The sequence below is a fragment of the Primulina huaijiensis genome, chromosome 18 (assembly GCF_012295235.1).
Source record: "Primulina huaijiensis isolate GDHJ02 chromosome 18, ASM1229523v2, whole genome shotgun sequence".
Lineage (NCBI taxonomy): Eukaryota > Viridiplantae > Streptophyta > Magnoliopsida > Lamiales > Gesneriaceae > Primulina > Primulina huaijiensis.
The window spans coordinates 20,499,716-20,515,470 of record NC_133323.1 but is presented as its reverse complement, the minus strand read 5'-3'; the positions used below and the strand labels follow the sequence as shown (position 1 = coordinate 20,515,470).

Genomic DNA, 15,755 nt, shown 5'->3' with positions numbered 1-15,755 from the left:
CAATCTTAAAATTCCAATTTATATATTTTTATATTCCCAAAGCCGTTGCAATCCTCGAATAATTATTACTTATGAGTAATTCCCAAAAATTAATTCGACTAGTAACCACGAATCATAAATATTTTCTTAGCAAATCTATGTGTCCCAAAGCATTCATAATATTCATGATTAACTTATGGCCCAAAAAGTAGAATGTCAATACTAAAACCCAAAAATCAACATAGTCCAATTCCCACCACAAACCAACATGTGTTGAAATCAAATAATTTCTTATTTCATATCGTATCACGTTTAAAAATTCTAATGCATATAAAACATATGTAATTATAAAGTTATGAAACATGTGACGTAAACATATAATTCATATAATTATGCAGGTAACATCATAAAATCATATAAAGCATTTAAACTTACAAGTTGAGGCTTGATGACTTATCTTTCTAGCGCTCATGGTGGCACAACACTTTACAGGACCTTTGCTCTGATACCAACTGAAACGTCTGCTTATACGTTTTCTTAAAAAGTACTAGAAATATTTTTTTTTCAAACCTCACTAAGTCGGCCGAGTTGCATCAACACATGCATAAAATATTTTGGACATCATTTTAAAATAAAACAACCAACTATATATTTGAGAAATACAGCCCATACTATAATCTCTCAAAACATAAATAAAAGTCATAAAATATCCTTAACATAATTTAAAATCATAAATCATAAACAAGTGCGGAAAACTAGCGTCGGTCATCGGGTTATGTGCACCATCAGTCTAGCAAAGTCAACCATCAAGACCTCCATTAACATATTCATAATCAATAGCACATGCATCAATCACACCTAGTGAGTCTAAAGACTCAACACGTCATATCCTTGATAATAAGTAATACATAATACAGATCACATACAACAGTGAAAAATATTTGTACTTAAAATATCGTTCTCGTGAAGATGCATAAACTTTAAACAAAACAATTTTCATAGACATTTTTATGATGCATAACTTTAAATAAAAAATTTTCATAATGATGCATCAATTTTAAACATGAACATTTTTTTAAACATTTTCATATCCATATTCGTATTCATATTCGTGTTTGTTGTATTACGATCGTGATTGTGACTCGTATTCATAATCGTATTGGGGCGATGGATCCATCTATAAAAACCACAGTACTGGGCGGCAGGGACACCAACGACACTCTCACTGGTCAACTGGGCCTTGACCAACGTATTAACATATTCGTATTCGTATTCATACTCGTATTCGTATCCGTATCCAAGAAAACACGATCGTCGGGCTCCCACTGGGACCATAACCCTCACGTTATCTCCAACATATAGTACTCACAATCCCTTCACATCTTTCAACATGTTATCATCACTTAATAAAAATCATGCATATACATATCATTTTACTTTTGAAACCAAGCATGCAACACATCTTTTAAATGTCTCAATTAACCATAAAAAATTCATGAACATTTAAAAATCATAATTTATCATATTAAAATCATAAGCATCCATAAACATTTTAAAATAAACATTTTAACAGATTAAAAATCCGTAAACATTTAAAATAAACGTTTTAACATATAAAAATCAAAAAAAGCCATAAACATTTTAAAATAACATGTTAATATCATAAATATTTAAAATAACATTTTAACGTATAAAAATTTCAAAAACATTTTAACATATTAAATCCTAAAAATCCATAAACATAAACATTTTAACAAATTAAATCCATAAACAATTAAAATATATATTTTAACATATAAAAATTCATAAACATTTAAAATAATCATATTAGTATATAAAACAGCATTCAGAACACTGCCATGATGTTTACTAATTTTCTAGGTGTGAAAAGACCGTTTCACCCCTGGACTTCAAATTTCACGTTTTTGACTTTTTCTTAATTCCATTGACTCTAACATGTTCCAAATAATTATTTAAGCCTACATCAATTTTCTCATATTTTTATTTAGCTTAAATCGAGGACTTTTATATTAATCTTTAAATGTGACGTATTAATGCGTTTTAACCTCGATTTAAACCTAACCTTGATATAAAATTCTCAAATTAAAAACTTAGACTTTTAATAATTATTTAAGATTAAATATAATTTTTCATAATTTTATAAAGCTTAAAACTAGGCGTTTCAATTAATTCGTTAATTAGCGTTTCTTGCGGCGATTAAATCCCGAATAAATCCAAAACTCAATATTTTGTACCCAAATTTTTAACATAACCTTTTTATGATTTATTCTCCCCTCCCAAGTCATGAGCCTCCCCCGTCGACCCATGGATTCAATTTTAGCCTTTTAATTTTCGTTTTTGACACATCGACGAACACACCGAGCCATCTCCCAATTTACTCGAGCCACACCCGAGCCACTTCGAGCCAAACCCAAGCCAACCCATCTAGGGATCCTACTAACCAAGCCCAAACACTAAACCAGACCCTTAAACCCTCGAAAATCCTGCTGCACCCTACACCAGATTGCATGTGCGTGTGCGTGTGAAGAGTCCTTGTTGTCTTGGAACTCCTAGCCGCCTGGGGCTCTACCATCACCTAACCACCGACCCCACCAGCCCCTTACTGACTCCTGACTAGTCCCTGAACCGAGCCACCCCCAACCCAAACCCCTGAACCCAGCAGCAAGGCGCTGCACATGGACAACACCTGCTCGTCACTTTGGTTAACTCACGGTTCCAACTTTCCCTCGAGCCAGCAGCAACCCAAGCCTCTCCAGCCCCTTTCCCAACCCTTGACCATCTCCCTTAGACCCTATAGGACCCACCTGGCTTTCCCCCAGGCTAGCCGCAAGCCCCCTTCTTTCCTGACCAATTTTCTGCGCGTGGCATGGGGGAGAGTCCCACTTCACATGGACTCTTCCCCAGCCCATGGCTCGAGTCCTAGCCCTCCCAGAACTCTTCCTAGGACCTAACCACGACCCTAGCCAAGCCCCAACCAGCCCTGGCCGAGCCCATCCTCCCATGCACAGTGATCAAGCCCCTTGAATATTGCACCACCCCAAAAAGCCACGGTTCTTTCTTGGATTTCCTCATACGGTTCCAGCTTTATACCACTCTTGTTTGCAGCATTTTGGGGGTGATTAGGACTCCTTAAACTTGTGTAAAACATATCCCTAACCCTTCCTAATCATGGCAGCACCTTGATACATAAATTTCATGAATTTTGGACCAAAATACATGTTTTTAAAACCATACAATATGCACATACGAAAATATTAAAGTGTGTGCCTTGTTTTCATGCAAATTCATAAACAATTACATAATATGGTGTGATGATGAGTAAAAAGGAGAATATGGCATGCCTTTGCGTATTTAGCGCACGATTTTACGTTGACAAATCGAAGAACGGCAGCACGAGCACGACGGCTTGATTTTCCCTTGAAACTTTGAATCTTTTCAAATTTTTCCTCTAAACAATTTGGTGTGTGCGTGACGTGAATATTTTGGAGTGTTTTGGGAGAGACAAATTCTGAAAATTTGGGCGAGAGTTTGTGGGGAAAGTTAGGGGAGAATTGGATTTTAAATACTTAATTATTTTACTAACAAGGCTTAGGCCTATTAGGGGTTTAATTAGGCTCATTAGTCTTTAATTAAAATACTAAAAATAGTTTTGTTTAAATAAATTTGTGAATTTATTAGCCGGGTTGCCTATAAGTTCGTATTTTTGTTGAAAAACCAACACCGATAAAAATTACGTCCCGGCGTATAAAATCACCTAAAAACCCCTTATTTTCAAAAATAAGAAAAAGCACCACCCTTATTTTAAATAATTAAAAACAATTAACCAATAAAAACATTTTCTATTTTTTTAGCCCTCGGTCTCCGTTCGTCAATCGCAACTCGAATAACCTTTAAAAATATATTTTAATGCAACCATGTAGAAAAATATATTTTTAAACATGCAAATATGCACAACATAATTAATTAATGTAATTAAAACAAATAATTAAAATACAAGGGAATTTAATAATTGCATGCATGTGGTTTGCGTGGACTTTTAAATTTTTGGGGCGTTACATATGATGTGCAAGGTTTGGGCAGAAACATGTTGGATCGATTTTGAAACGTTTCTAGATATAAAATTTCAAAATTTACTGTTCTTTTGAAAACTGTGATTTTTCGGTCGTGATTTTGAGAAAATTTTCAACATAAAAATTTTAGAACTTTTTGATACCTTCGATTTGTTATAAAATTCAAAATATTTGAATAAAAATTAAGTGAGTTATGATTGTTTTCGTGGGACTGCTCAAACTGTGACTTTTATGAAAATTGTGTTCTTGTAGTTTTATTGTTGCAGGCTTCGTTGGGGATCGACGGGTGATCGCTGCTGCGTGTAGGTAAGTCAAGAAGGTTGTTGGGATGAGTATTGGTGTTTCGGTTCGCGTCGTTATGCACTTGGTTGAAGTAGAAGTCATAGGAATCGAATTGTTGTCAAATTTCATGTTCTTGAATTATTATTGCGTCGTAAGTTGGACGTCATTGTTTTGGAGCATTTGTAAGCTTTAGTCAGTGCTATAGTATCGTAGGATGGGTCTCGAGGTGTCGGTTCACGGTAGGAATGATTGGGTTAGGGAGATTAAGTCACAATCATGGGATTTCTCGTTGGTGCGTTCCTCCTGCAGGTACACGGACCCGGGGCCGGACCCTTACACGGGGTCTGTGCCCTTGTTTCCTTCTTAGTGTCAGCAAACCGAGCCTACACGGACCCTTCGACAGACCCTGACACGGGGTCCGTGTCCTTCTTTCTTTTTGTTGTGTCTTTCCAGAACCTACACGGACCCGGAGCCGGATCTGGGCACGGGGTCCGTGTACCTTCATTTTTGGGAATGATTTTTAATTTTCACATTAAGATTTGATCTGGGTTTAAGATTATGGTTGGCACGATGATTTTAAGATTAATGTTGAGACAGGAGGGGCTGACTACTGTGCAAATTCGGGCCAAAGGCAGTACATTCTCAAAGACCTTGCATTCCGCTATAATTTAAAGTTTAACGAACGTTGACGATAGAATTTTTATTTAGCATGGTCGAGAATTTTTTTTATTTTCTGAATTTCATTATCTATTGTGTATTTAAAACCTTATTCAAATATTACTCTGATATTTATGTGTTATCCTGATAGTTTTGGAAACTTGTAATTTTAATTTAAATACGGTATTGATTTAACTTTTCATTAAATTTTTATCAATCCGAGGCTCCGAATATGATAGGATCGGTTAATTGGTGAAAGGGTGTTTAGAAGGGGGTTGAATAAACACTTAATGATTTTCACAACTTTTTCAAATATTGAGTTAGTTTAATGACAAACTGAAGCTCGGAATCTTGTCAGTCAATATCAATCAGTTAACAATCAAGTGCGGGATAAAATGACTGATAGATAGAATAAAAACTGAAGTAATAACACACAAGATTTTATGAATGTTCGGAGATTTCAATCACTCCTATGTCACTCCTTCTATCATAAGGATATGATGTTTACTAAAAGACTTTAATCGATACAAACAATTGTACAGACCCATTTCAGTTTGTACTTAACAATGCCAAAACTGAAACTCTTAGTTTATAATGTAATTCACAGTACTCAACTGGACTTGAAAAAGACTTAGCACAACTGATCTATTTAAGATCGAGTTTTACAACAACAATAGTTTGTGCTAGAAAGCTCGATGTATAGTCTGAATGCTATGTGTATGTACGATAAGTGTGAGCTTTGAATCTTAGCAGAATTTCAATAGAGTGATTGCAAGTAACCTGTGTGTTGTTCTTGTTAACTTGGTTTTTGGCTGCACTTCTCTGTTATTTATAGGCTTCTCTTCCAACGATTACAATTCATACAATTTGAATCTTTTTATCCGTTTTCTGCCACGTAAACATTCCTCTGACATTCGTACACTGCAGCTTTTCTGAAATACGGCTCTCCCACTATTAGTTGTAGTCTGCTTTGTACTGTTGTCGGTTGACCGTCCTTATTCTTGACGTGTATAGTTGAAAGATCAGCTGATAAGCAGTAGCTGAAAAACTCACAACTGTTTGTAGCAACTGATCAGTTTCCAACTGATCAGTCAGTTGTCTGCGTAATTCAGTTCAGTTAGTTCAGTTGCCTTTGATATTTAGCACATTAGTCTTTAGTTAAAGGCAACTGTCAGTTTGCATACTTTAGATCAGTTACTATGAATATTAGGTGTGTGGTGTGAGAAGGAAACAATATGAATTGTACCCTTTTTCAACTGACTGTTCTTTTGATACCGTTTCTGAACTGTCTTACAGTTGTAGTAATATTGTTTCCTCCTCACGCCACACACCTAATATTCCAGAGAGAACCCGTTTACGGGCCAAGGCCCCAGAGGGACCCCGTCTATGGGAAAAGGCCCTAGAGAGATCCCGACGATCGTATTTCCATGGTGGAGCCTAGTGCCCACCCCCATGGACCATGTGGAGCTAAGACTACAGTCGAGCAAAGGATAAAAGCTACTCACTTTCAAGGATCAAATTTCACACAAAATGATATATGATTGAAAGCTTATGATAAAAAAATGATTTTATGATATATGATTTACGATGGTGATTAAAGCTTTTTTAAAATGATTTATTTATGCTTAAAACTTATTTTAAATGATTTTTAAAGGATTTATTTATACTTAAATTTATTTTAAAATGATTTTACGATTTATGATTTAATTATGCTAAAATGATTTTAAATGTTTTATTTATGTTCAAAAGCTATTTTAACAAAAATTTGATTTTAATGCATGTGATTGTATATGTATTATTTGTTATCCATGTTTAAAACGTGTTGAGTCTTTAGACTCACTAGGTTTGTATGATGCAGGATTTGATGATTTATGAAGACGGTGATGATTGAGTCGATCGAGTGCAGCAGTACACACCCGAAGGCCTTTATGTTTCCGCACTAGCTAGATAGATAAATGATTTAAAGATTATGTTAAGGATTTTTATTAGAGATATTTTTATGCTTAATTTTATTGTTAGCCGATCTTTTTAAAGGTCAATTTAGGAATTTTGGTTAGTCGAAGATTTAGGATTTTATTTTATTTACTTGAGATCTCATATGTTAAATTATTATGATTCAAGATTATGTTAAATTATTTTATTTAGTAATTTAGAATTTATGATTTAAGATTAGAAAAAAAACGAGGTCGTTTCATCAACATCAGAATAAAGCTGAATATCTGCAGTTGAGGATGGAGGAGCAGTAGATGATGGTTGCTCATCTTTTGAAGAAGGATCAGTTGCTCTTGCTGTTGAACTGATTGTTCAGCTTGTTCTTTTGATGAACGATTATGAGAACTTGCTGGAATAGTCAGTTCTTGGTCTAGTTCCCACTGTTTAAGATGCTATCTGTAGTCAGCTCTACAGATTTCACTTGTGAGGAACTCATTACCACATTGCATGACATGGTAAATGAGTATCACAAACTTGATCGATCATTTGAGAAGATCATGACTAAGAAAAATGATCTCAATGATGAAAAAACTGAAACTGATAAGTTAGTTAAAGTGTTGAGTCTAAAAAAGGAGATTGCAAAGAAAAAATCTGAAATGATTGAGAACCAAGCATTGATACATCAGTTAAAAATTGAAATTTCAAAAAATACTGAATTGATTCAAGCTTGGAACAAGTATTCAGTTACATTGACTGAAATGTAGAATTCACAAAAATCAGTTGATGATAAAACTGGTTTAGGCTTTAACATTTATGTTGAAAATTTTGCAAGTGATACACAGCCAAGGTCGAATGAGAACAAAGGAAAGTACATTACCTTTGTAAAATCAACTAAGGTAAATGAGTTCTCAGAACCAAGTAAACCAGCTGTTCAATCGACTACAAGTAAGAACAAAGCCAAACGATATGGAATTGGATATAGCTCTGAGAATTCAACTGATTCAAAAAAATGGTCAACTAAACGATTCAGTTACAAAAATCAGTACTCGATGAATAGTTATTACAATTATTACAACTGTAAGCCGGTTCAGAAACGGTATCAAAAGAACAGTCAGTTGAAAAAGGGTACAATTCATATTGTTTCCTCCTCACACCACACAACTAATATTCAAAAGTCGAAAACATAATTCTAAACTAAAAAACGATGAACCACACATAAAACCTCCACTAGATCACCACCGAAAACCCAACCGCTCTACCCACTGCCCTGGTCGTTCGAATCGTCCAACCTAAGACCTGCCCTGTGGAATGGGGTGCCCAAGATGAAAACAAGGACATGAGCGACAATCGCGCAATACGAGAATGTACGAGTATACAAACTGATATGATGTATGCAAAATGCAATATGCTCGAATATCAAAGATCAAGTCAAGAATCTCATACTCAGTCTAGAAGCGCCTGAGTGTGTAGTCTCTGATCTGCCCTAGGCATGTTTTGGCTCCCACACTCATCATCAAGACGTGTACCTACAATGTCCAGGTCATCAGAGCCCGCGGGTCTCGTCGGACACTGTAGCTCTCGAAGCCCCATCGTCCACAATACAGAATAAGGCTGAGCGGCCCTAACAAACGAGGTATATCTCAAAAGATATCAGGCTCAACATGATATGTCATGCATAATATTCAAAAGCAGTTAAACATGTATCATGCAACACATAAATATGCAGCATATAAGGGTGTATAATACGCTTGGATATCTCAGTCAGTACATCACGTACCTCACTAAAACAATCTGACAGAAAGCTCTTGACCTAGACAATACCAACAATATGAAATCACTATCAAACCAGATTCTGAATTATCAAACATGCTATAAAGTTCTTCCTACAGGCTTTAGGATTATACCTGCGTCCTTCGTCAGCCCGCTGATGATGTCCCGATCTCAGTTCACCGACCCCTCCTCGAGTCGACACTAGCTCCGAAACTTCCCGACACCAAATTGCCCTAGAAACTGGCTAGAAACCTTAAGGTATAAGGCTAGAACTCTCTATGAAGGAAGCGGTGTAGGAAACAAAAGAATTCAGCTTCCATTTATAGGCTGCATCCGGACTATTTCGGAAATCCGAATCAATCTTATCTGTCATTTGTCAGAATCTCATTTGTCTGGTTGGATTTCTCGAGATAACGTAATCGGAAGTAGATCAGGTTATCCATTTAAAATTCGGTGGATCCAACAGATTAATCCCAAATTATCAATTCGTTAATAATACTTAATTAACAACTCTTTAATTATCTCTTAATTAATACTTCATTCAAAATAAGAATTCGGGTCATTACAAACGCACAAGATTTTATGGATGTTCGGAGATTTCAATTACTCATACGTCACCCATTCTATCACAAGGATATGATATTTACTAAAAGACTTTTTTCGATAAAAATAATTGTACAGACCCACTTCAGTTTGGACTTAACAATGTCAAAACTGAAACTCTTAGTTTACAATGTAATTCACAGTACTCAACTGGACTTGAAAAAGACTTAGCACAATTGATCTCTTTAAGATCTAGTTTTACAACAACAATAGTTTGTGCTAGAAAGCTCGAAGTATAGCCTGAATGCTATGTGTATATACGATAAGTGTGAGCTTTGAATCTTAGCAGAATTTCAGTAGAGTGATTGCAAGTAACTCGTGTGTTGTTTTTGTTAACTTGGTTTTTGGCTGCTCTTCTCTGGTATTTATAGGCTTCTCTTCCAACGGTAACAATTAATACAATTTGAATCTTTTTATTCGTTTTTTGCCACATAAACATTCCTCTGACATTCGTACACTACAAATTTTCTGAAATGCGGCTCTCCCACTATTAGTTGCAGTCTACTTTGTACTGTTGTCGGTTGAACGTCTTTATTCTTGACGTGTACAGTTGAAAGATCAGCTGATAAGCAATAGCTGATAAGCTCACAACTGTTTGTAGTAACTGATCAGTTTCCAATTGATCAGTCAGTTGTCTGCGTAGTTCAGTTCAGTTGGTTCAGTTGCCTTTGATATTTAGCACATTAGTCTTTAGTTAAAGGCAACTGTCAGTTTGCATACTTTAGATCAGTTACTATCAGTCTTCTTGATCAGTTAGTTCAATACTTCACCGAGTAAAGTAGAAGGATGGATATCATTTTATAGTACCATCACTTGATGTGTTGTACAAGAACTTCTAAAGCGTACAAGATCACTTCTCTTCTTGCTGTGTTTTCCGGGTGGACATAGATTATTTTCAAGGTAAATCCAACATATTCATCTATATTTTGATGAAAGTACGTATCTAATGTTATGAGGTACATTACACAATAATTCGGATATACATGTGTTAAAATCATGTATACATGTACATTAATCGAGTACTCAAATTCATGTTATATGTCAATTTCATGAATTTTATACATCTTCAATTTGAGTACTCGATTTATGTACATGTATACCTGATTTTAACACATGTATAATTGATTTATTGTGAATTGTGCTCTATTTTTTAAAATATAGACTCAATCAGACATCTTAAGGTCTTCGGAATTGACATAATAACGAATACATATGAGATACAATACTTCACCGAGTAAAGTAGAAGGATGGATATCATTTTATAGTACCATCACTTGATGTGTTGTACAAGAACTTCTAAAGCGTACAAGATCACTTCTCTTCTTGCTGTGTTTTCCGGGTGGACATAGGTTATTTTCAAGGTAAATCCAACATATTCATCTATATTTTGATGAAAGTACGTATCATATGTTATGAGGTACATTACACAATAATTCGGATATACATGTGTTAAAATGACATATACATGTACATTAATCGAGTACTCAAATTCATGTTATATGTCAATTTCATGAATTTTATACATCTTCAATTTGAGTACTCGATTTATGTACATGTATACCTGATTTTAACACATGTATAATTGATTTATTGTGAATTGTGCTCTATTTTTTAAAATATATACTCAATCAGACATCTTAAGGTCTTCGGAATTGACATAATAACGAATACATATGAGATACAATACTTCACCGAGTAAAGTAGAAGGATGGATATCATTTTATAGTACCATCACTTGATGTGTTGTACAAGAACTTCTAAAGCGTACAAGATCACTTCTCTTCTTGATGTGTTTTCCGAGTGGACATAGGTTATTTTCAAGGTAAATCCAACATATTCATCTATATTTTGATGAAAGTACGTATCTAATGTTATGAGGTACATTACACAATAATTCGGATATACATGTGTTAAAATCACGTATACATGTACATTAATCGAGTACTCAAATTCATGTTATATGTCAATTTCATGAATTTTATACATCTTCAATTTGAGTACTCGATTTATGTACACGTATACCTGATTTTAACACATGTATACCCGATTTATTGTGAATTGTGCTCTATTGTTTAAAATATATACTCAATCAGACATCTTAAGGTCTTCGGAATTGACATAATAACAACTTCATCAGATAATGACTTGGTGATCCTAGCATGAATAGATGAACTACTCTAATTTGTACTCGATTCATGTGTTCATTGAACTCAATTTAAGCGTACATTGTACTCAATATATTTGTACATTGTAATCAATTCATGTGTATATTGTGCTCAATTTGTGTGTACATTGTCCTCGATTAGTTAAATATTATTGTGTGTTTACTAATGTATGACTAAATATTAGATTAGTTAGATATACTCGATTATTTAACATTTGTACTCATAGTTACACATATTATACCCAATAAAGCAATTTTTGTACTCAATTTTCTCTTCTAAATTGATATGTACCATTTAAAATACCACGTAAACCAAAATCTGAAAAGTGAACAAATGATACACCAAACTTTCCCAGAAACAAATAAATTTTAACAGAAATGGATATTGAAGTGCGTAACAGCTAACACAAACACGATAATAATCAATTGGTGTGTCTTCATTACATAATTTAAACCAACAATTAAACATAGACTTGAAATGTTCAAACTCCAGTACTACTGTAACTTCTTAACCATCAGAATAGTGAGGAGTAATTAATTACTCAAACTTGTTTTTCAACAATCCATTTTCATCAGATAATATTGTGGCTGCCAAACGTGCTCGATAAGTGTCCATCTTCACATTCTGTGCATAGCTCCAGATCTCATCTGTGTCACGGGCTAGACACTCCAACCACATGCATGCATAGATGCCACAATCGAGGGTTGCACCTTGTTGACGACAAGGTTCTCTTAACACTGGCTCACTTACAAGGTCGAATCCCCATAAGTGACGTATGGAAGCAGCCAAAAACTTTGTCTGCAACAAACAATAATTTCAAAATTTAATCTTAATTTGTATTTACATAAACTTTGAACATTTCAAAGTAAACTTACATAAACTTTGGCTTTCCCAACTGAGAATGGATCATGCATGGAGTTCCACAGTTTAAATATCCCTTCATCTCTTTTGTAAACCAACAAAAACCAATGCCACCTGTCATTCATAAGGAAATGATGTATCTGCATCTTCTAAATAATTCTCCAGTCAGTTCCTGCAGTCTAGCAATCGTGAAAGATGTCATCAGTGAAAGAAAAGCTCCATAATCATCCCGACGTACCATCGATCTTTTCCCATGTTGTTCCAATTTCGTAAGGACTTCTTTCTACATATTCAAGAACACATACACTCATTTATCTTAATATAGTAAAACGAAAACAAAAAAAAAACGCAAAACCCGGACTGCTACGAACCTGCACCATTGTGTCCATGCAATAAATCTCAAATCCATGCTGCAAACTTTGCTTTTGCATAATTATCATGTAAACATTAATTATCTCAGACTCAACAAGATCACCAAAAAGAAAATGACATAATATCGGTCCACTTAAACTCATAACCGTATCTTGCCAAACGACAACACTACAGAATAGAAAATTCAATTTCATTAAAAAAATTAGGACACATTATTACGAAAATAAGAAGAAGAAACATAAGAAAGATCAACGTACTCCAACTCTTTTCTAGCAAGAAATTTTGTCAACAATTTTCTCTCTTCATCATCAGCTTCTTCATGTCCACAGAAATCTGATCTACCTTGAAACTCATCCATGGCAACCTTGCCAGGAGTATTGCCTTTCTTCTCAACGTCTATTCAGCAATATAACTGGAAATCCAAACATCAATAACAACAATAGTACTGAAAAACAGAAAAAACTAAATTAAACTTAATACAATCGATTTGGAAATAATTGACACTTCATTTACCTGTTTTGTCACCTTCCTCTTACGTCTTGGTGTTGAGCTAGGTGGAGTCACAAACATGGAACCTTTGTTTTTCTTCACACGATCATCCCTAGCCCTCACATGATCCGCAATTGAAGATTGAGAAATAGATTTCTTCTCCACTTCAGAAATAGCAACAAAACTACCACCAATGCTCTCATCAACCGTCTCATTCAAAGAATGAGATTCATCTAACTCTTTCTTTTCTTTAGCCAAATCAGAAACAACTGCATTTACCACTACATCAACAAAATCACCAAAGTTAGCTCTTGCATCATGTGGTGACTCAAAAGTCATCTTTTCTTCTGTTTTATCAACCTTTTCCTCAAATTCAACAACATTGTCACGTTTATCCGTCACAGACCTTTTTCCCTTCATTCTACGTTGAACCTTTTCACCCTCTAATTCAGCACTTCTCTTTCTCAGTATCTTTAAATCATTCATTTGTTTCATGACAAGTTTCTCAAAACGTTTTACTTCAGATCTATTCATTTCTTGGTTTAAACAAGATTCATGTCCACTAACAACTTCTCATCCTCACAAAATGGATGTATCGACAGAACCTATTCACAAATAAAAATAAATACAACTGTCAATCAACTAAACATTAATTTTGCACAACTAGATTAATAAACTAAAATAATTATAAGTACCTGAGTTGAATCTATGCGTTTCAACAATGTTTCAGTGCCAGCTGCATTTAGTGGGATCTTGCTTTTCCCCCAACAAAACAACCGAGGGTACATATTTAAACCACGCCTTACTCCTAAAACTGGGACTGTCTCATATAACCAAGCCTAAAACAAAAAAATAAAATAAAAATTAATGACAAATACTAAGATCATAATTAGTAAAGCTGAATACTTACCATCAATCCAACCGTGCATCCATCAACATAAAGTTTTTTCCCGATCTGACATATTTCTCGATATAAAAATCGGAAGGCAGCATCTCCCCAAGCTTAAAAAATATCGTAAGATCATCGAGATAAAGAAATATAAATCCAGGAGTGATATAATTGCCCGTGGGAAATATTATGCATTTGAAAATGAACAAAATGAAAGTTCTCACAAAATCATCAATATCACATTCATCGTCACTTCTTGCAAGGAAAATCAATTTTTCATAAATAGCTATTCGGTTGGCATTGGTGACCTTGCCGTCAAAATGACGTGTCAAAAATTTGGACTCCAGTTTCTGGTCCAAGTCAACTGGTTGTCCAATGTGATGTAGGCCGAACACAATAGAGAAATCAGCTGATTTGAAAGGGATGGTAATGTTATAACCAACAAAAAAAGAACACGAATCACCCTGAAATCTGTTCAGAAAATAATCGATCCGCCTACTACTAATAGCAAGGACTGGCATATCAATCCATTTGGCGAAAGGAGTATCATTTATCCGACTCATATGCTGCTCACCTAGAATTGGCTTCAATTCTCCTATCACAGTTTTAAAATAAGGAGGGGAACATCGTGAAAAATATTCTTTACCACTCTTCTTCTCGTGATAATCATGAATTAGTTTGTCTTCTGAGTAGTTTCTACATTAAAAAACATAAAACAATTATACAATAATTATTAGAAACACAATTACAAAAAAGAATAAGAAACAGAACATAATTGCATATACACAAAACAAAAAATAGCATTTAGACATGTCTATTTGATCAAAAAATCTAGCCATGGTATTAGACGCAAAAAATTTAATTGCACTGGCCACAACAGTAGACGGAAAAATAAATAATCAAATAAAAATTGAATTGTGCATAACACAAAGAATTTGGAACAGCAGCTTCGAAATCAATCACATCTACTAATTTTTAAATTTAATCAAAATTTCTTAAAATATTAACAGTACAACTAAAAAAATCGAATGAATAACAATATCAAGAACAAAGCCTATAAATTGGGGAAAAAAGGTTGTCAATAACCTAAAACAAACAATAACACTTTCAAAACCACAAAAAAGTATCCACAATTAACAAACCCTAGACATTGAGGAAAATGTGGTTCTCGTTCGTACCTTGCTTGGATTTCTCGTTCGTACCTTGCTTGGATTTCTTCGTATTTCTAGTTCTTCGACATTTATTCGAGGTGTTAGCTTCTGCAGATTTGTTTGTCGCCTTTTTTCCCCCCATTTGCTGCGTCTGCTGCATCTCAGTTGAAGATTTCTCTCTTTATCACTCGGTCGAAGCAACTCTGTAGAAGAATGGAGAGAAGATATAATACAATAATAAATTAATAGTATCAGCAAAATAGTATAAGTAGGAGGGTAGTAATGGGTTTTAATAAAATATGAGGGTAATTCGGTCTTTTTCCCTTCATTGGGGAGTTTAAACATACCAATACAATTTGTCAGGCATTGAATATAAATATATTAACTAGTTCAGAACTCCAATAGTAATTTATGGGCAATTTGCCGTAATTGAAAACATGTATAAAGATAGTTAATCACGATATGTTATCTCTTGGTTTAAAAGATGACATGTTGGAAAATAGCTTATTTTGAA

The 15,755-nt window shown here is 34.5% G+C and overlaps 1 protein-coding gene across 3 annotated transcripts; it reads right to left on the bottom strand.

Annotated features, from left to right (window-relative positions):
- Nucleotides 1-11,861: 11,861 nt before the first annotated feature.
- LOC140965041 (uncharacterized) lies at nt 11,862-15,423 on the bottom strand. Of its 3 annotated transcripts, XM_073425083.1 has the most exons (7): nt 14,112-15,416; nt 13,897-14,040; nt 13,226-13,806; nt 12,712-13,124; nt 12,579-12,623; nt 12,355-12,489; nt 11,862-12,277 (listed from the first exon to the last, which is right to left on the bottom strand). In XM_073425083.1, the coding sequence occupies exons 4-7, from the start codon at nt 12,904-12,906 to the stop codon at nt 12,017-12,019; spliced, it is 636 nt and encodes a 211-aa protein (XP_073281184.1). In that variant the 5' UTR covers nt 12,907-13,124; nt 13,226-13,806; nt 13,897-14,040; nt 14,112-15,416; the 3' UTR covers nt 11,862-12,016. The 3 variants fall into 3 exon arrangements, with proteins under 3 accessions (XP_073281184.1, XP_073281183.1, XP_073281185.1); XM_073425082.1 differs by having other exon boundaries at nt 13,226-14,040; XM_073425084.1 differs by having other exon boundaries at nt 12,355-12,623; nt 13,226-14,040; nt 14,112-15,423.
- Nucleotides 15,424-15,755: the final 332 nt, after the last annotated feature.

Excerpts from the sequence above, each read along its gene's own strand:
- LOC140965041 (XM_073425082.1), bottom strand. The coding sequence starts at position 12,906 with ATGAAATTGAATTTTCTATTCTGTAGTGTTGTCGTTTGGCAAGATACG. Across the intron at positions 12,624-12,711 it reads GCATGGACACAATGGTGCAG|AAAGAAGTCCTTACGAAATT; the intron begins GTTCGTAGCAGT and ends TTGAATATGTAG. Across the intron at positions 12,490-12,578 it reads AACATGGGAAAAGATCGATG|AAGATGCAGATACATCATTT; the intron begins GTACGTCGGGAT and ends AGAATTATTTAG.